General features: G+C 41.4%; 1 protein-coding gene across 2 annotated transcripts; it reads right to left on the minus strand.

The window, feature by feature from the left end:
* Positions 1 to 796: 796 nt before the first annotated feature.
* ECI2 (enoyl-CoA delta isomerase 2) lies at positions 797 to 20,863 on the minus strand. Of its 2 annotated transcripts, none has more exons than XM_010597551.3 (10): positions 20,722 to 20,863; positions 18,649 to 18,811; positions 16,502 to 16,600; positions 16,125 to 16,310; positions 13,890 to 13,959; positions 6,487 to 6,589; positions 5,613 to 5,733; positions 4,288 to 4,377; positions 2,705 to 2,848; positions 797 to 1,828 (listed from the first exon to the last, which is right to left on the minus strand). In XM_010597551.3, exons 1-10 carry the CDS (start codon positions 20,763 to 20,765, stop codon positions 1,673 to 1,675), a joined length of 1,176 nt encoding a protein of 391 aa, XP_010595853.2. In that variant the 5' UTR covers positions 20,766 to 20,863; the 3' UTR covers positions 797 to 1,672. The 2 variants fall into 2 exon arrangements, with proteins under 2 accessions (XP_010595853.2, XP_010595852.2); XM_010597550.3 differs by having other exon boundaries at positions 20,710 to 20,863.
* Between the last annotated feature and the right edge of the window lie 387 nt (positions 20,864 to 21,250).

Raw genomic sequence — 21,250 nt, forward strand, 5'->3', positions numbered from 1 at the left:
TAGTGACCTTATAGGACAGAGTAGAACTGCCCCATAGTTTCCAAAGAGCGCCTGGTGGATGTGAACTGCTGACCTTTTGGTTAGCAGCTATAGCACTTAACCACCACACCATCACAGGGATCCTTTTTCTGGCCAGAATGATTTTTTCTCCTGTAGAGTTCTGTTTAGCCAGCCATGCTATGGCCACTGCTGCAACTGGCATCTGTCTTTGAGGCCAAATCACATGCGTAGTGGACAGAAAACCATGTGGGAAACTTGTCACGTGAAGTTGCTTTATGTTTTGACACCCTTCTGCAATCCTCCAGCTTTTTCAAATTTCAGCATTCTCAAGTAACTGTTTCTTATATTTTGTCCAGAGATTTTAGTTGTAATTACTGGGAGGGATAGGTGGTAGTTGAGTGGAACTGGAACTTTCTGCCTGGGTTTTCATCCCCATTCTGACATGTTTGACTCTGGAAAATATACTTACATCTATATGCCTCAGGATCCCTATTTGTAAAATGGTAGTAAAGACAGTACCTACCGTATATTTTTTTTTGTGTGTGTGGGGGGGGTTGTTTTATTGAAGATAAAATGTGATTATGAATATAAAGCACTAGTAACCTAGTAAGTCCTCAGTAAATATTAATGATTATTACTATTCATCTATTTTCTGTAGAACTGAACATTTTGGATTAAGATTACTGGACTGAAAAACAAACACTAAGAACTATTAGTTAGAGGTTCAGTAGGTTAGCTACCTGATATGATGCTTGAAGAAAAGGTTAAAGAGGAAGAATATTAGGAAAGCAAAATGTTCTTTGTAAATTTTATAGCCTTTTAATTATATCCTCAGTGTAATTGATACATATAGATCAATTGATACATATGGAAAAAAGTGATTAGTCAATTGATACCTATGGAATTTATCAAAACTAAACCCATTGCTGTCGAGTTAATCCCAACTCATAACAACCCTACAGGACAGTCGAATTGCCCCATAGCGTTTCCAAGGCTGTAATCTTTACAGAAGCAGACTGCCACATCTTTCTCCGTGGGGCAGTACAGGTATGCCTTTTACAAGATATCACATTATACAAGAAGGAAGACTTTATAAAAAATAAGGAAATAGTTACGGCAGTTATTCTTGCTTTCTAATGAAATGACCCAATTCTTTCTTCATACCTTTTTATTAAATTATGGAAAAAAATTAAACTAAGATCCTTATTTATTACCTAGTAATATAACTCCCACATTTGCTCCCTTGCTAGATGGCTGAAGAAGAACCTGCAGCCCTTAGAAGATCTCCAGTCAGTCATCCAGAGGCTGTCCATGTTCGGCCCCATCCAGTCATTCACCCTTTGTGGACGACAAAGTGCTACCGTGGTGTTTAAAGATATGACCTCTGCGTGCAATGCTGTGAATGCTTTTCAAAGCAGGAGCCCAGGCACACCATTTCATTGTTTCTGGCAGCAGCGATTCATGTCAAAAGATGTAAGACTGCTATGTACACCCTTAAAGCTTGGTCTACATAATTATTTTCCCCATCAGGGCTCTAGTTAAATATAATTGTCATAAGAAATATATTAGCAGTGAAAAAAGGCACAATGGAAGTTTATTTAGTTGAAGTATTAGAAATCAGAAGTGATATCACTCCCTGCCTTTGATATACTTGACTTGGTTTTAACAGTCATCACAGTTTTACTTTTCTAGATAAGAAGTTCATGACCGCATTTGTGCATTCCTCTGACCGCCATCTGCCTTGGAGGGCGCTGATTTCTTCAGAATTAGTAGCATGTAGCTTTTCTCTCTCCACGTTTCTGATAAGCTGCTTTGAAGTTCTCATGGCCTGAAGAAAACAAACCAACAATAAGGTCAGAAATTATTCTAGTAGGAGTGGGATTATTCTATAATCCTGATTCTTGTTTCTCCATTGTTCATTAAACTAATCCTTAAGATGCATGTGTAAAAGACCAGTAAAAATAGTTGCCATGGAGTAAGCCTAACTCATGGTGACCTCATGCGTGTCAGAACAGAACTGTGCTCCATAGGGTTTTCAATGGTTGATTTTTTGGAAGCAGATCACAAGAGGCCTTTCTTCCCAGGTACCTCTGGGTAGACTCAAATCTCCAGCCTTTTGGTAGGCAGCTGAACATGTTAACCACTTGCACCACCAGGAAGACCATGAAAGAGTGCTTCTCCAACTTTAATGTGCGAACCCATCACCTGGACATTGTGTTAATGATTCTGATTGAGCAAGAACAGGGCCTGAGATTATACACATTTCTGAGACGCTCCCAGATAGGTGTTAAAGCTTCTGGTTCTAGGGCCACATTGTGAATTGTAAAAATATAAGAGCAATCAGGCACTAGCTACCACATATAACAAAGAAAATGCTATAAGGATCTCCTATTATAGTCATAGTCAACGATCTGGCTTCACCTGAATTCCAACATAAATGTGCTCTGCAAATACTGTCTGCCATTCTCCTCACAGTTACCCCGTAAAGAACGGCTCTTCTACCTTCACTTTATACAAATGAAATGCTTATGATATGCTCGTAAAAATCACTATTTCCAACATTTTTATTTTTAATTCCAAATTTAGATGTGCTTAAAGCCAATTAAAGAAATGTCTTTTTATTACTTATTCTCTTAATACAAATATATTTTTTCTTTTAGGAAATTATTTCCATGGTTCCTGTAAGTAAAGACTGAATACTAACATTTGGGGGAAGCTTTGAATATGCTTTTAGCCTTGTCCAAACTTCTTTCTGAAAAGTGCTATCGGGAAAAACTTCAGTAACTAGTCCTTGAGCACAGGCTTCTCTTGCTGTTAACTTCTTCCCAAAAATGAGCATCTCAGCTGCCTGAAATGAAAAGCAAGATTAAGACACGACTTCATAAAATGACGGCTTTGGTTAATATCAGAATTGACCACTTTCGGTAGGCACAAGGAGACTCTTATGATGGTCTGGATTTCTCTGGCAGGAGATACTGATGACCTCAATGGCAGTTGCTGTGCTGAGACGCTGAACCTACCCACCCTAAGTGCTTAGGAGGGGCTGCAGGCTGTTGCTTCTGTGTTTGTCTATGTGCAGGGGCAGGAGGAAGAAGCCTGGGGAAGAAAGGACTTGAAACCGATGTCCATCACCTAACCCACAGTAGTGATGATGTTGTTTTACATCCTAGGGCTCCACTGATTAAAAAGGAAAAAAAAAAAAAGGAAATCATGGTCATAGGAAATGCCATCAACCTTTAAAAACTCTAACTTTCAAAATTCCATTTCCTGAAAATTCTACCCAGTGGTCTACCTTTGTCAGTTTTCTTTACCTGCACAGGGACTCAAATTCTACTTGTCAGCATAAAAGGAGGGGCATTATAATTTCTAACAAAACAGAAAATCGCAGAGTGGATGGATTTTACACTGGCTACTTCTTTTTACTTCTCTTCCAGGAAACTAAAGACTTTGTCCCAGGCAAATGGTCTGAGCCCTAGAGTTGGTTCTGCTCAGCTTTTCAAAGTTAAAACCTGTGTAACTCTTCAGGATATGTAACAGTATAAGATTAAAATAAAAATATTTACAGCAAAACCTTAGTCAGTAAAAACAGGATCAAGCCTCCCCTCCCCCCACCCTATTCTTTCAGGTCTTGAAGAATGTGACTAAGCCTTGCCCTGTCTGCTGGCTCTCCAGACTTGCACTGATCCCGCCATCATGAACACAGCACATGGGCAACTAGATTTCCATGGACACAGTGACAGGCCTGCACAGCCACTTAACCACACAGGCAAACAGGTTGATGAGAAGGCTGTTGTGATGGGGTTTGGAAGTGGTAAACCCCATGAAGCCTCGGTATCTGCTGCTACTTCACATGACTCTGAAAGTCAAGATGTCAGCAGGTCACTTTCCACATCCACACGTGGCTCATTCACAGAGCAATTAATCAGAGGATTCAGGAGGCTGGCACAGCCCTGCTCCTTCTACTGACTAATGTCGTACAGCTACCCAGGACGAGGCCTTGTGCTGCTTGTAATGCAGCCTGCACTGTGGCAACCAGCTGTACAAGTAGTTTCCCGACTTTTGGAGTTGCAGACAGGATTTCTCATTTTCTGTCAAAGAGACACTTCCTACAGCCTGCTTCCTACATTTATTAAACTCTTAAAGTTGGGGAGCAAATACTTCGCTTTTCAGCTCTTTTGTCCACTAATAGGGAAGGAGAGAGAGTGATTATTTTAGAATAGAAGTGACTTGTTAAATTGGAATACAGATGAGTCATTAAATTTTATTTTTAAGGATTCCAAAAATTACCTTGGCTGGGCCCATTATCTTTGGAAACGTGTAAGAGGAGCATCCTTCCGGACTCTGGCCCAGGTGAGTAAATGGAGTATGAAATGTTGCCTATTTGCGGAAACACAGAAAATCATCTTTCATATGTGATTTTTTTTCATAAGTGATTTAAAAAAATCATTATTTGCCTATATCCTCACTATACTTGATTGAAAAAAGATTTTTTTTAAAATTAGGATTGTGGTATAACATGCACACAGTAAAATTCACTTTTTATAGAGCATGCAGTTCAGTAAGCTTTAACAAATGTATATAGTTATGTAACCACCACCACAATCAAGGTATAGAATATTTCCATCACCCAAAAAGTTCCCTTGTGCCGCACTGCTGGCAGAGCTTTCCCTCACTTTTCAAAATTTTATTTTCTACTAGGACACATACTACTACCTACTTTCCGTTACCGACTATCTCATTATCCAACATTTCACATTTAAGACAATAGCAAAAAATCTATTATCCAACTATTCTGTGCATTAACGACGTATGTCTGGCAGTAAGGAACGCCAAGGCACGAGACGAGAGTAATGCTGGTTGTGATGGTTAAGGTTATGTGTCACCTGGGCTGGGCAATGATCCTCAGTGGTTTGCCAGTTATGTAATAATGTAATTTCGCAATTATGTAATGATGTAGTAATCCTCCATTTCTGCATACACTGATTTTTGCGTAACAATTTGGTCTTTGGAGCCTAACCACGTCGATAAGTGAGGAGTGGGTGTTTAGTAAGAATAAAAATTAGTAGATGTAATTCAAGGTTGAACCATTTAAAATTAAAAGGTGATCTGTGTTTTTCGGCAAGTAACTTCTCCAGGCTTCAGTTTTCTTATCTGGAAAGGAGGGACCTAAGAGTAGATAATGCTTGCAATTCCTTCCTATTCTAAAATTCTCAATTCCAGAATGCATTTACTTGGAAACAATTATCAAATAATCTACAAATATGTTATTCTGTCCCCCGATAACAAGCTTTCAAGTGTCTCCTATTTTAGAGTAATAACAACAATGAAAATTGAACTGTTGTATGGTTTGATCAGAATACAGAACTATCACAGAGTTGGCACAATGTTCATGGCAAATTCTTTTTTTTTTAGGAAAATTTATGTTAACAGTGAAGGAAAAATAAAATTAATCAAATTCATTAGACTAAATCTTTGAAAAAAAATCTAAACTCAGTCTCTTCTACTACAAACCCTATATAATCCATTTACTACTAGCAACAGTTATGAAAAACTTAGAGAACCTCATTTTCTGACTACTTGCTTAACTCATACATCTCTGGGAGCTGACTTACCCTGTCGGAAGCATACACAATATCAAACAGCCCAAGGAGGGTGACGGAGATTCCCACGGCTGGGCCATTTACCGCTGCAACCAGAGGCTTAGGGAAATCTATAAAACAGCCTACAAAATTCCTACAGAAACGGAAACATAAAAGCACATTTAAATTTTCCAAAGCAGCATTACCAAATTATAGTCAAGATAGGAATGAGTCTAAAATAACTAGCCTCCCCAGGCGGGGCGTTTCTAAAACCTCAACCAGTGGTGCCTCCTGTCTTGTTACGGCTCATGCTCTCCCACCGTATTCACCTGGAACATCTGTTTGCAGGTTCTTGATAGAGGCAAATGACTGACTCCTACAGGTGTACCTTGGCTTGAATTTTGCACTTTGGACAATTCAGTCTGCCTGTACACTTTGAGGTGAGGATGGTGGCAGGTCACGTGCTACAAAAACTGTAGCACCACAGGGGCTGGGGTCAGCAGGAGTAATAAACAGGAACAGAGAAGGCTGGGGTCTCCGTTTTTCAAGACCACTCAAGTCTCCTAGTACCAGAAGTCATGGAAGCCATGCATTGCTCTGGCTGGATGGGCATTTGCTAAACTTCTCTGCCTCAACAGAAGAGGATTTTATTTACAACTAGAGTCTACTTTTATGCCTTCCAGTCACATCTGGTATTGGGCAGCATGAAGATTAGGCAACAGGCAACGGAAGTCAAAATGAGGCAAAGAGTGCCCACATATTGATGGAGGCACTCTGGAGAAATGTGCTTGTCTAACACTCACAGTTCATCACGCTGAGACAGAGCATCCATTTTTTACTTTGCTCAGCTAAAAAGCACTTTGATGAATAGAGGTGAGTCCTCTGAAATCAGATAAATGTCACTTACCTTAGTAAAATGGCATTATTTTTGGCTTGCTCTTCTATACCACCAGGGGGAATATCAGTGAAGTTGTTCAGATCATTCCCACTACAATAATAGTCACCATTTCCTATAAAAATAAAATCAATACATTCCCCATTCACCCATTCAATAATTACTGAGTACCTATTATGTCCCAGGAAACCCTGGAGGCATAGTGCTTAGGAGCTATGGCTGCTAACCAAAAGGTCGGTGGTTTGAATCCACCAGGCGCTCCTTGGAAACTCCATGGGGCAGTTCTACTCTGTCCTACAGGGTCACAATGAGTCGGAAGCGACTCAAAGGCAATGGGTTTTATCACATACCAGGCTCCATGCTACCTGAACTCGCGGCCATCAAGTTGATTCTGACTCATGGTGACCCCATGTTTTAGAGTAAACTGCGTTCCACAGAGTTTTTAATGGCTCTCATCTTATGGAAGTAGATCACTAGGTCTCTCTTCTGTGGCGTCACTGGGTGGATGTGAACCACCATCTTTTCTGTTTGTGCTACCCAGGGACCTAGGCTCCTGGCAAAACATGTAGGCCCTGGTGAACCAGCTATGGTTCTTGTCCTAATTTACAGATAGCGAGTTAAGGAGGACACTGATCTAAAAACATAAAAATAAATGTAAATAAGGCAACTATGAGGGTGCTACAATGGAGAGGTATGTGATGGTATAAGAGTATGTAGCAGGGGGTTTGGTTGAATCAGGGAATTTAGGGGAAGATTTTCCAAGAATGGGACGACTGAACTATCTGAAGGACTGGCACAAGTTATCTACAAAAAGAGGTGGGAAGAATATTCCATGCACAGGAAACAGCATGCACAAAAATTCTGTGGAGGGAGGTGACTGTTACATACGACAGGCTGAAAGAAGTACCACTATGCCTGGAACAGAACAAGCCAAGGGAGGAAGTTGTTGTAGGAAAAGGACAGGCTAGGTGGCCCCAGCAGGGCTCTGTGGGTCATATTACATTTCACCTTTATTCTAAACACTGGATAGCCATTAATGGTTTGCTATTTTTAAAAATTATAATTAACATACAATGACCACTTCTCAAATGTTTAGTTTGATGAGTTTTGAAAATTGTAAATACTCACATAATTACCACCTAAAACAAGACATAGAACATTTCCATCACCCCAGAAAGTTCTTTTATGCCCCTTTCCAGCCATCCCATACTCCCACCCCCCAGAGCGATCGCTTTCTGACCTCCATTACAATAGATTACTTGTGCCTATTTTAGAACTCATAGAAGTGGACTCATACAGTATTTGCAATTCTGTGTCAGGCTTATTTTGTTGAACTATGTTTTTAAGATTCATCCATGTGTGTATCAGTGTTCTTTCCTTTTTATTACTTAGTATTCCACTTGTATGAACAGACAATAGTTTATTTACTCATTCATCTCTTGATGGACATTTGAGTTCTGAATCAGACCGCCATGACTGTTCTTGTGCAAGTTGTTTTGTGGGCATATTGGCAAGTCACCGAGCTGATGGGTGCTTAACTCTGTAACAAGTTGCCAAACAATTCTCCAAAGTGTTCTCATACCAAAAATGTACAGAAACTCCAGTTGCCTCACATCCTCACCAGTATTTGGTATTGTTGTCTTTTGGATTTCAGTCATTCTAGTGGGTGAAATATCTCATTGTGGTTTTAATTTGCAGTTCCCTGATGACTGATCATATTGAGTACCTTTTCAAGTGCTTATTGGATGTTGGCATATCATCTCTTGTGAAGCATCCAAGTCTTTTACCCAGATTTGAAATCTGGTGGTTCATCATTTCATTATCAATTTGTAGGAGTGCCTAATGTATTCTGGATATTAGTCCATTATCAGACTTATGTACTACCAAAATTTTTTCCCAGCTGTGTCTTGTATATTCATTTTCTTCCTAATGTCTTGATAAACAGAAATTTTTAATTTTGATGAAGTCTAATCTGCAATTTTTTAAAAATAGTTAATGCTTTTTGTGTTCCATCCCAAGAAATTTCTGCCAACCCCAATGTCACGAAGATACTCTATGTCTTCTTTGAGAAGCTCTATGCTTCTGGGTTATACGCTTATGTGAATGATAAATTTTAAATTAATTTTTTTGGTAGGGAGTAAAATGGGGTCAAAGTTCATTTTTTTCTCCCATATGGATATTCAGTTGCTCCAGCAACTTTGTTAAAAGACCTTCCTTTCTCCACTGAATTGTCCTGGTGCCACTGAAGAATTTTAAATGGGGGAGAAATACAATTTTTATCTGGAAAAAGAATGGACTGGGCATAGCAGAGAGGAAGGCAAAAGGGGGGTGACGACAGACTAGATAGAAACCTACTTCAGTTCAGATGGGAGTCCCTGGTGGCCTGGAGTAGTACAGAGGAGACAAAAAAAGAACTGATGCTAGAGATACCGAGGAAGTAAAATGGGGTTGGACTGCTCATGGGAGGTGAGGGAGAGATGAAGATCAATAATAAATGTTGGGATTCTGGTCTGCAAAACAGGATAGATGTGGAGCCAAACAATGTGGTGTGGGAATACTGAAAAAGGTCCAGAGAGATGTGTGAGGTGGTGGCCAAGAGAGCTTGTTGAGCAGGTGGATGGATACACCAGTCTGGAGCTCCACGGAGAGTCCTGGACTGAAGGTATTATGCAGGGATCACTGGCATGCACGGTGTTGAGGCTGTGGGCCTACGTGAGACTACCTGGGAAGAGAACACAGGGTGAGAGAAGAAGAGTGCCCACTGACAGCCAGGTGGAGAAGAGTGAATCTGCAAAGGAGATACAGGTTGAGCAGCCAGAGATGGAGGAGAACCAGGGGCAGGCAGTGGCACTGGAGCCAAGAGGGGCTGCCAGGTGAGGTCTAGAAAGTGATACAAAGGTCAGTGGGACTTAAGCAGAAAGGAGGCAGTAGAGACCAGACTGGAGTGAGTTCAAGGACAGTTTTCAAAGGAAAAATTCAGAAGATAGGTTTGTTTTGTGGTAGGGATTTTGACAGTTAGGTTTGTGGTATTGAGAAAAAAGGGCTATATTTGTTTTGGTTGTATTTTTACAAAATTTGTTCTTGAATTTTTTTCCTATTTCCACCAGAAGCAAACTGTACCATAAATAACATTTTCAATAATTGTATGAGCAATGAAACTTTCTTTTTAAAACAAACTCTTAACGCGGGGACTCAACATAGAAAAAAAAAATTATGAGCTGGACTGTCCTGTGGAAGTGGGCTAAGAAAAGATGTGACAGACGAAAGAAAGAAATGAAAAGTGGTCTGGGAGAGTTCATGCAAAAAATGAAAGAGAAAACCACAACCATTAAACAAATGATGATCCCATTAGAAGGAGCAAAAAGAAGAGACATTATTAAAAACATAAACTGGGACTCGGAGTATAGGACTGAGATAACTGAGCAAAATAAATAACAGAATTAAAAAGAACTAAGAGAAAATGATAGATAATAGTCTCTGCAGACCAGGTATTTTATCTCTCTAATTTAGAAGCTCAAAAAGAATGGAACAATTGAAATAAAAATATTCAGAGATATTATCAGAGAAAACTTGGAAGAAGTCCTTAGCAATCAGTTTAAAAAGATATGCATTTTCTAAGAAAAAATGATCAAAATAAGGACTGAAAAAAAAAAGTATTCTATAGTCTAATAAGGAAAAAGGTCATCTTATAAAGAGGCTACAAAGAAAAGTTAATGCTGGCCCCAAACTTCTGCACAGCACCATTCAATGGTAGAAGATGTCAGGTGATACATGCTAACTTCTTTGCTTTTCAAAGGGGAAACCAATAGATACTGCCCAAAGGTAGTAACACCAGGTGGAGATGTTTACATGCACTACATAAATCTGTGAAAGTAATTATTAGAAAAATCATGAAAGATGCCAGAACTAAAACCTAATATACCTGTCATAATTATGAGAAACAAAACATAAAATAGAACAAGGAAAACAGATCACAAAGTAAAAAATAACAAAGGAAGCATTATAATAGAAAGCACATAAGATGCCAGAACTAAAACCTAACATAACCACCAAAACCAAACCCACTGCCATCTAGTCAATTCCAACTCATAGCGACCATATAGGACAGAGCAGAGCTGCCCCATAGTTTCCAAGGAGTGCCTGGCTGACGTTTTGGTTAGCAGCCATAGCACGTAACCACTACACCACCAGGGTTTCCAAAACCTAACATGCCTGTCATAAAAATAAATCTAAACAAGATAAATTCACCTTTATAAGAAAAACTCACTGACTAGATTAAAGGGTAAAACCTAGCATTATGTTATATAAGACACTACTGAAAAAAACAATTCAGGGAGATATAAAGTTAAGAGGATGGGCAAAGACATGCCAGATAACTGCAAACAATAGTGGTACAGGTGCTTCCATGTTCTTACTTGGCAAGGCTGAATTCCAGGCAAACAGCATTTAATCAGACAAAGATGGCCACTTTGTCATAAAGGATAACCTCCACAAGGAAGATCTAACTATCATAAATCTTCCTGCCAGGAAGACAAAAACTCACTTAAAGGAAAAACTTTTTTGACACAAAGGGGAAACTGACAAAAACAACGGTAAGAGATGCCTTTACTTCGCTTTTTTTAGTCCAAGACAGATTATGTAAAAGAAAAAAAAGAAAAAACAAATTTGGGGAATCTAAATAACCTAAATGAGAAAGGTAAGTCTAATTAATTTAACTCTACACTTTGAAAACAGAGAATGAACTTTCTTTTGAAGTACCCATGAACAATATAAAAAGTTGGCCATCTTTCAGTTCTCTATCTGTAAGGAAGCAATGTCAATATACAGGAATAAACATGTAAAATTTTAATAGATTCTAAAAAATAAAACTGATAACCTCTGATTATAACACTATAAAGCTAGGAATTAATAACAGAAACGGAAAACCAAAAATTCCTTCAATTTTCTGTAAATTAAGGGAACTATTATTATTATGTAATTACATACATTTGCCTGTTAACTGAAAGACATATATCCAAAGATATTCATTGTAGCATCATTTAAATAACAAAAGATTAAATATAATCTACACGGTCATCAATAGAGGAATGAGGAAATAAATTATGGAATCCAAAAAATTCAATATTACATAGTCATGAAAAGAATGACTCAGAGTATGTATTGATAGATGGTGATTTTTCAGGAGACGCTGTTAAGAAAGGAAGGTGAGTACAGTATGTGTATATTATATGCTTCCTTTTCTGTTAAAAAAAAGTAGGGAGAAACAAATACACACACACACACACGTGCTTGCTTATATAAATGTAGGAAGTTTCTGGAACGCATCAAGGAAAACTGTTTCTAGGGAGTGGGTCTGGGGTTCCTATGAGGGTGAGTTTTATGTATTCTTTCATATTCTTTGGACTTTCTCTCTCTAACCATTTGTTAACAAACAAACAAATGAAAAACCTAGCTAATTAAAAAGAAACTCCTCTCCTCTTAAACCAATGCCACTTGCAGACTTTATTGTTTTTGCTACTAGTATCTTCCTTCTCCCAGATTACCTAGGTATTGAATATCAAGGCTGTCTTTGATTCCTCCCTCCAGCATGCCTCCTTTTCCCACATCTAATTGGCCATTAGACCTCTCTCTTTTGTTATTAAAAGCAATCTATTATTTCTATATAACATTATCCATTATATGAACTTCAGTGAAAACCAAAAGAAAATAAAGTCACTCATGATTCTGTCATGCCAACAGACAGTAACCGCTAACATTTATCATGTGCCTGCTCTGTGCCAGGCATCCTGGGTGCCCCCAGCATGCATCGTCTCATGCAATTACCTCAACTGCCAGTGGGTTAGAAAACCCAGTTTTCTCCATGAGGCAGAGGTCACCCGCAATTAGTCAGGAATGAAGCCAGAATTCACACTCACGTCAGTCTCAGTCCCAAGCCTAAGACATAACCACTACACAATAGTGCCCCTTCCAAATCTCATTTCTCCCCAATTCCTCTTCTACGTTCTCATCACTCCAGGTCCATGGCGTACATGTATTTTCCAGTTATAATCAAGGTACTGATACCATTTCTTAAAATTCTATCTTAAGCATTTTCTATACTGTTGGTCTTTACAAGTTTTTTTTTCTACTTTGAATTTTATTTTTTAATTTACTTTAGATAAAGGTTTACAAAACACACTAGATTCTCATTGAACAGTCAGTACACATATTGTTTTATGACATTGATTACCAACCTAAAGACATGTCAACACTCCCTTCACAACCTTGGGTTCCCTATTACCAGCTTTCCTGTCCCCTCCTGCCTTCTAGTCCCTGCCCACAATTATAAGTTTTAATGCTTGTACAATATAGTCCAGTGGATGTTCTGTAATTTGTTTATTATTCCAACAGCATATTTAGGATGTTTAAACATTTTCACAAGTATAAGTAATGCTGCAAGTATTATCTTTCTTGCATAAAGTCATTCCCTTTTCTTGGATAATTACCCTAAAATAAATTCCCACAAGTAGGATTCCTCAACTAAAGAATATGAATATTTTATATAGTGCCAAATCCCGCTTTTCTTTAGCTATTTACATCTTCTATAGCCATTCCCACTGCTGTCAACAAAATACTAAAAGAACCTATTCTACCATTAGGAGCCCTGGTAGTGCAGTAGTTAAATGCTTGGCTGCTAACCAAAAAGTTGGTGGTTCTAACCCACCAGCTGCTCTGCAGGAGAAAGATGTGGCCATCTGTTTCTGTAAAGATTTACAGCCTTGGGAGCCCTATGGGGGCAGTTCTACTCTTTCCTATAGGGTTGCCATGAGTCAGAATTGACTCAACAGCAATGGGTTTTTGGTTTATCTTATCATTAATCAAACCAATTGCTGTAGAGTTGATTGTGACTCATGGCAACCCCATGTGTGTTGCAGAAGAACTGTACTCCATAAGGGTTTTGATGGCTTATTTAAGGAGCCTCCGGGTGGGCCTCCAACCTTTGGGTCATCAGCTGAATGTGCTACCTGTTTGTACCACCCAGGGACTCCTGAACTTTGTCAAAATCGGGGATAATTTAGAAAGCTTTTTTGGTCATCTAGATAAATACAAAATGGTACCTCCTAATTTTAATTTCTGTATGTAGTCATTAATGAGGTTATATTTTTCCTTGTTTACTACCTGCACTTTGTCACGTAAATTGTCTATACATTTTACTCACCGATTTATCTAGTAGGTTTTAGTACTTTTCCTACCAATTCGTATCTGCTTTTTATGTTATAAAGGTATCGATCCTTTGTCTATCGTATTTTTTGCATATTTACGAACTAGGGTATCACTGAACTGAAAAAGATCTTAAGAGTTTATTTGCTTCCTCTTGCCTATTTAGCGAGAACCCCCCCAAGGAAATATAATTAAGAACTGAGAAAATGTCTTACCTGTTAACACAGTTATGGTTGAGTCATCCTTGCCTGCTGCTTCAAGCGCAAGCACAATATCCTGATACATCTAGGTGAGTGAAAAGATGAGGAAAACAAAAGAACTCTGAAAATGATTCGCTAAATGTCTGTTTGCAAGCCTGTTCTCTGTAAAGTGCTTCGCATTTATGTTCGCTGAATTTAAATAACCAGAAAGGTGGAACAATACATCTGCAAGGATCTTCATTTCTTTTACAAACAATTACTCAGTACGTATCATGTACCAGGTGTTACAGGAGATGTTGGGGGATCTAACCACTTTCTGCAACTAACAGAGGATTATATAGTGTCAAAATGGGGGAAGGGGTGGAAAAGAACCAAGCAGCAGGAAGCTCAGAGAAGACGTTGCAACTGGCCTAAGACAGCAGGATGGGAGGTGGTCAGAGAGAACTTTCCTAAAGCGAAGGTTACAGTTGTGACCTCAAAAAAGAGCAGGGGAGTTCCAGGCAGTCTGGGAGATGTTAACGAGTGCTAAAATGCTGGGATTCCCAAGACATTGTAATGGTACGCAAAGACAATGGACCCAGCATTTTAAATCAACAGCATCTCTGAAAATCCTGGATGTGTCACGGTTACAACTTTTGATACATTTTTAAAACAGGTACAGTTTCTGCATCATAGGAGCCAATGATGAGAGGGCTGATAATTATAGTCGCACAGACGCTGAAAGAACAAATAAACATATGGACTTTACATAAGATATGAACAAAGGTGAGGGAGGGAATGAGGAAATAATCCCATTATTATTAGGCTTATGATGACACCGCACGACAAGATGGCTGGCAAGAGCCAGGATTACGAGTCAGATATATCATGACTTCCATTTAGGTTTTCCTGCTTATTAGTTATGAAAACTTGAGCAAGGTAAACCTTAACCTTCCTAATGATTTCATTATCCAATAATGATAAAAATAAGCTCCTTGTGAGAATTAAATGAACCTCTCTGTGAAAAGTGCTGACACTTCCCAGGCACTGTGATGAATGGCTGTCATTATTATTATCATGCTCCTACAGGAATCAGTCAGGGAAAATGGAAATAAAGTTTTGAGAATCAAAGGCTTTATTACAGTAACTGAGTTCCCCTAAGGAGCCCTGGTGGCTCAGCGCCTAGGATCTCGAAAGGTCAGCAGTTCAAATCCAGCAGCTGCTCCTTGGAGACTCTATGGGGCAGTTCTACTCTGTCCTATAGGATCACTATGAGTCAAAATCAACCGGACGGCAATGGGTTTTGGCATCCAACTTTAAGGAATTATTACTTAAGATAGTTTTAAATTCATATGCTCTTTCCCAGAGTCCCTAGGTGGCACAAATGCTTAAGTGCTTGACTACTAATCAAAAGGCTGGCAGTTTGAACCCATCCAGAGGCACCTACGAAGAAAGTCCTAGTGATCTGCTTCCAAAAGGTTGCAACCTTGAAAACTCTACGGAGCAGTTCTACTCTGCAATACATGGGGGTGCCATGAGTTGGGATCCATTCCACGGCAGATGGTCCGGTGGTATACTCCTTCTACTATGACGCAGACTGTCCACCCAGTGGAGGGGCTCTCGTTGTTGATATTAGCTGCCCTCTCTAATTTTACTCTCAGTTCAGCACCAAGCATCCAATTAACTCCCTATAATGTTTTTTCAAGGGTGCGTGGAGTTGGAGTGGTTATTTTTATGATTATTCTTGTTCAGTAATAGGCTAAACTTGCCCTTGGGAGGCTACTCCCTTCGAGCAGAGGTGGGCCACCATCTACTTCCAATAAAGTTCTACTCTCCCTTCTCCATTTGTATGAAAAAAATGAAACAAAACAAAAAAACCTGTATGTGAGCAGAATCATACCCTCTCTCAAATCTAAGTGGCTTGAAGGTAGTTCTGGGAGCATTCCATGACAGGCTGACCAACCTTGGACCACCTCTACATTCTTTAGTATCAGCATGTATTTCATATACATTAATTCAATTTATTTTGCTTCCATTATCAGGGAGGTGGCAGTGCCTTCTGGATATGCAGACCCTGCTTGAGCTCACAAACTCTCAACACTGAATGCTCACCTCTGTTGTGTAAGAAATGGCTACGATTACTAATCTTCTTGCTCAACCAAAGAAGAAACATCACAAGAACAGGAATGATGCTGAAACTGCAGCTTTTGAAAGAAACAGAAGAGGGGAAAAAAAAGGGCGCAATGTCCTCTGAGGGGAGGTGGACATTACCTGAGTGGTGATGGCATTTTTTTTGGTGGGACGGTTTAACATGATCTTTGTGATGCCGTCTTCTGAGGTCACCACTAAGGTTTCATATCCAGGCTGTTTACTGTCTGCACCAGGCTTCCCTTGGCTAGAGGATTCAGATGAACTCAAACTGGACACCAACTCCACATAGTTCTGCCTGGCAGTTTCCTGCAGAGAAGATGGCAAAGAGCTTCAGGCCACGGTCAGTGAACAAGCACTCTGAGAAACTTAGTAACCTGAAAAGGAGCACTTTGCAATCAAGAGAGTACATACAGGTACATCAAGATCTGGAAGGTTCCATCTACAATGGTTTGGTTAGGGAAAGTATGGCAATAAAAGGACAGGAAATGCAAACTCACCTTGGGCAGGCTGCCAAGGGCATTCCATGAGTCCCATTTGGCCTTACTGATCAAGTCAAGCACACCTGGTTTGGGCATATTACAAGGTCCTTCAGTGGCCTGTGAAAAGGAGAGGGACAGTGAATGCTCAAACATCCATTGGAGCCCTGTCTACTTAAGATCCATAAACTCCACAGCTAACCGGAAAGCCTGATGGTCATCTCCCCCACCACAAATACCTTTCACAGGGCACACAAACTGCTCTGAACTTCTCCGTGCCTCTCCTTGCCCTCTCTTTGATGTTGCGGCTAAAAATACATAAGTAAGAGGAAAGAGGCTAGAGAGGCAAATGTGTTATGAACTATCAGTCCCTAAAATAGGTTACAACTGCCTGCATGGGCAAAGTGTTGCCAGATATGGGTTTTTGGAAGTTACTGAAAAAAAAAAAAAAATTCTAATAGTTATTTAGTTTTCTATTGATAATCACATTTTTTCATACACAAAACATTCAGACCAACAACTTTCACAAGAAATTAGCCAACGAGCATTTAGAAACTCACAGTGAAAACACCACTAAGTCCATAATGGACTAGGCAACAGAGCTGTTGCCAGGGGACAGGCACAGGGTTGTCACCGGCCCATAGGAAACTCAACTGAAGACATGCCAGTAAAAAGCAAATAGCAACTGAATTTTATTTCGGGTAGGGGGAGCGGGTGTTTTGCAACAGATAAAATAACCCATTCAGTTACTTTTTAGAAATGGCAATTTAAAATTCCACTTAAGTTTTTTAATTTTTTATTAGTTAAAAGAGGAAAGAAGAAAGACTTCAAAACACAAAGGCAGTAAAAGAGACTACGGCTACAGACAAAGAGATGGAGAGCCACACTCAAGAATGGGCCAACTGAGAAGGTAGAGGGGGCACAGTCCCCACAACCACCCCACTTCTGACACCAACTGCAAGCTCAGGGTGCCCCCAAAATTCACTAGGACTCACAGAACTCACCAGAAGGTGTTATACTCCTGGTTTATTACAGGGAAAGGGCACAGATTAGTATCAACCAAAGGAAGAGATGACCGAGGCAGAGTCCAGGAGGAGGTGAAACATGCTGCTGCTGATGGCCCCCTCACCATGGAGTCAGGAAGTGCTACCCTCTAGGTATCCATGAGTGACAAAACATGGAGTACTCACTCCCCTGAGCCTCAGTGTCCGGGCTTTTTCTTGGGGCTCCGTCATGTCCGCATGTGGCTGATCTCAGTCTCCAGTCCCTCCAGGTGTGACCCAAAACTCCACCCCATTGTGGGTTCACTCGTTACTACCTGGTGTGGCCAGCCCCTCAACTAAATCACATTGTTAGACCATCTGGTATAACCAAGGCCCCCAGGCAAAGGAAGACACTCCTATCAGGCAGGACATTCCAGGGGCCTCGAGATCACCTCCCAAAAGCCAAGGGCAAAAACTAGACCTCTCTCTGGGCACGGGTAAATTCTTCACTACACACCCATATGAAAGTAAGCCAGGCTTACACCAGCCTCAGGAAGAGAAAACAACCCAGGAGCACAGAGGACAGATTTCCACAGGGAACACCTTCACCCTGTGATTTCTGGACACTGCAATTTACAGGCTTTATATTTTTAATTTTGTTATAAAAATTTTCAAACATATACAAAAGCAGAATATTATAACAAATCACCAATGCCCATCACCCAAATGCAACAATTATCAAGTTCTGCCATACTTCATCTGTTTTCTTTTTCTGCTTAATTATTTTAGTGAATCCCCAAAACCAGGCTATTTCACCCCAATCAGTCCACATTTCTAAAAATATCAACATTATATAACCATAAGACTATTAATGATAATTCCTAGATATCATCTAATACTCAGTCCCTGAATATTCAAACTTCCCCCATTGTCTCAAAAGATCTTTTTCAATTGATTTATTCTAATCAAAATCCATATAAGGTCTATGCATTTGGTGGTTGTATCTTTAAAGTGTTTTTTACTCTAGAGTGATCCAACACAGAAAAACTCTCACGTATACACTTTCCAGAGCAAACTAGAAAGCCAAAATGTAAAAGATGAATGTTAGTAAAACATACAGCATATCTATTTCAGGAGTCATCTGCTCAAAATGTCTCTCCATAATATCAGACCTTAGACATTTACCTGCTTATATAATGCATAGAGTTTTAGTTTCATTTCATTTCCTGGGTCTTTCTTCAAGAGTTTCATCTGGTTCACTGCAGTCTCAAAGTCCTTGTGACTGGCTCTCATTGCTGTTTGGCTCATATGCATCTGCTGTACCAGGAAGCTACTGACCTGCAGAGGACTACAGACAGACAGACAGACAGACATCGACACTCTGCAGCCTGATTTCTGATGGTTCCTGACCCTTACAGGCCAAAATGCTATGTCTCTATATAAGTATTTTCTCTATACTTGCCCCAGCAAGCTAGCTGCAAAAGGTTAGTGGCTTCCTAAATATCAGTACAGAAGCTAACCATGGTAACTTTAAAACCCACCAAGGAAAAGGAAGCTACAGTCCACGTTACAGACACCATTATTTATAAACAATTCAAACTAAAAAAAAGCCTTCAGTCAGAACCCAGCTAGCCCTGTAAACTGCCACAGGCAAGAAGCAAATGAAACCTGAGCAAGACGGAGCACAGGCAACCAGGGGAGTAAAGGGCACTGAGAGAATTAGCCACATGTCCCAGGGTCCACAAACAGCCCTGCGCTTCCATAAACAAGCATAAGCCATGACTAGGTCAATTCTTTCCTCTCTGCTCAGCAAACCACAGTCCCAACATAAACACCTGTGGATGAGGGGAGAATGGGAGAATGTGTGGAAGGGCTGAGGAGCAGGTGCTGGGAGATGGGCAGAGTCTACCTGCTGTGTGTGCTCCTCTCAGGCACAATGTTCAACCAGCCAGAAGCAGAGAAGAAACAGTAATTGAAGCAAGGTCCATTAGTGTTTTTAAACAGAGGGGAGGAGGGGGACAGCTTCGATTCACAGAATTGAGGCCACAAGAAAAAGATGGATGTCCACAGTGATAACCCTGCATAATAAAGTTAATGGCATCAAAGACGATTAAAATAATAAACAAGTTACAAATAAAGCCCAAGCCCAGTACTGTACTTTCAAATTGTACAATGAATGCTGGGTTTGCAAGTGATTCAATAAAATCAGGCCACAATAAATTTTACATTAAATAATGAAATTCCTTTTTTCGAAAGGAAACAAAAGAAAATTTTCAGGTGTCCACGATGTGGTGCAACAGGCAACCACCTGTCTATTTAAAACAAAGTGTGGTTTCAAAAAATGATAAAAATAGGACCATTTAAGAACATACACACAATCGGGAAAACCACTAGTAATCCCACCATCTAAAGGCCATCTCCGCGAATCCAGCGTTTTCCTGTTCTCTACAGAGATTCTTGGAAACCCTGGTGGCGCAGCAGTTAAGAGTTTGGCTGTTAACCAAAAAGGTCGGCAGTTCAAATCCCCCAGGCGCTCCTTGTAAACTCTATGGGGCAGTTCTACTCTGTCCTATAGGGTCGCTATAAGTGGGAATCGACTTGACCGCAGCGGGTTTGTTTTTTGGTACAGAGATTCTTGGGTTTTCACGTGTGACTGTATACCTCGCCAGTTCATTTAACACAGCGCAATAAAACAAAACACCAAACCCGTTGCCGTCGAGTCGATTCTGACTCACAACCTCCCTACAGGATAGAGGAGAACTATTTATTCCTACAGTTTCCAAGGAGCGGCTGGTGAGTTCCAACTGCTGACTTCTTGGGTTGCAGCCAAACACTTAAGCACTGCGTAGAGTAAGTACCCCTCAAACAGCAAATCTTTTGATTCGACACTGTGGACAACGTCTTGCACTTCTACAGCGTTTAGAAAAGAAGCAAAGCGTGCGTCAGGCGTCTACTTCCTCAGAGCAACCTCCGCTCTGCAGCATGAAAGTCCCCGGGGTGGCGCAGCGGCGACCTCCGGGCCAGGCTAGTGCGAACCCGCTTCCAAGCCTGCCGGACGCGTCCTTCCTGACCTTTCCGGGCGAATCTGAGCCGGAGAGGCGAGGCAAAGGATAATTAACGTCTTTCTCCCAAGAAAACCGTAAAAAATAACGCCTGTAGCTGCCGAAGCCACACCGCTGAGAGGGCAGCCTCGGTGCTCCCGGGGTACGGGCGGCCACCTGGGCCCGGGGGCGTCTCCGCGCTTACCTCCCGGCGTACCTCGGCGGGCAACGCCAAGCCAGCCTCGCCACCACCCAGGCCATGGCGAGCTGGAAGTGGAGACTGTTGGCCCGGCTCTGCCGGGCGCTGGCAAAAGGCGAGCGACGCAAGGGACCATCCGGGACTCAGCGGGGCCGGAGACGGGGGCGGGGCCCTGCCGGGCTAGGCCGGGCCCGAGAGAAGCCGGCAGAAGGGTGGGGGGTGCGGGGGGGGCGGGAATTCCGGGCTGGAGAGGGGCGGGGGCTCCAGGGAGCACGGGTCTGGGTGGCTGGGTAGCGGCGAAGGGCGCGGAGGGGGGGCGAGGGGTAGGGCGGGGGCCCGGGCGGGGGGTAGGGCGGGGGCCCGGGCGGGGGGTAGGGCGGGGGCCCGGGCGGGGGGTAGGGCGGGGGCCCGGGCGGGGGGTTGGGCGGGGGCCCGGGCGGGGGGTTGGGCGGGGGCCCGGGCCGGGGGTGCGACCGCTGGGGGCTGGACTCAGGAGTCCTAGGGGGCGCGGTGGGGCTGGGGGCCGCTGGAGAGGAGCCGGGGCGCG

This window comes from Loxodonta africana, chromosome 1, assembly GCF_030014295.1.
Source record: "Loxodonta africana isolate mLoxAfr1 chromosome 1, mLoxAfr1.hap2, whole genome shotgun sequence".
Classification (NCBI taxonomy): Eukaryota; Metazoa; Chordata; class Mammalia; order Proboscidea; family Elephantidae; genus Loxodonta; species Loxodonta africana.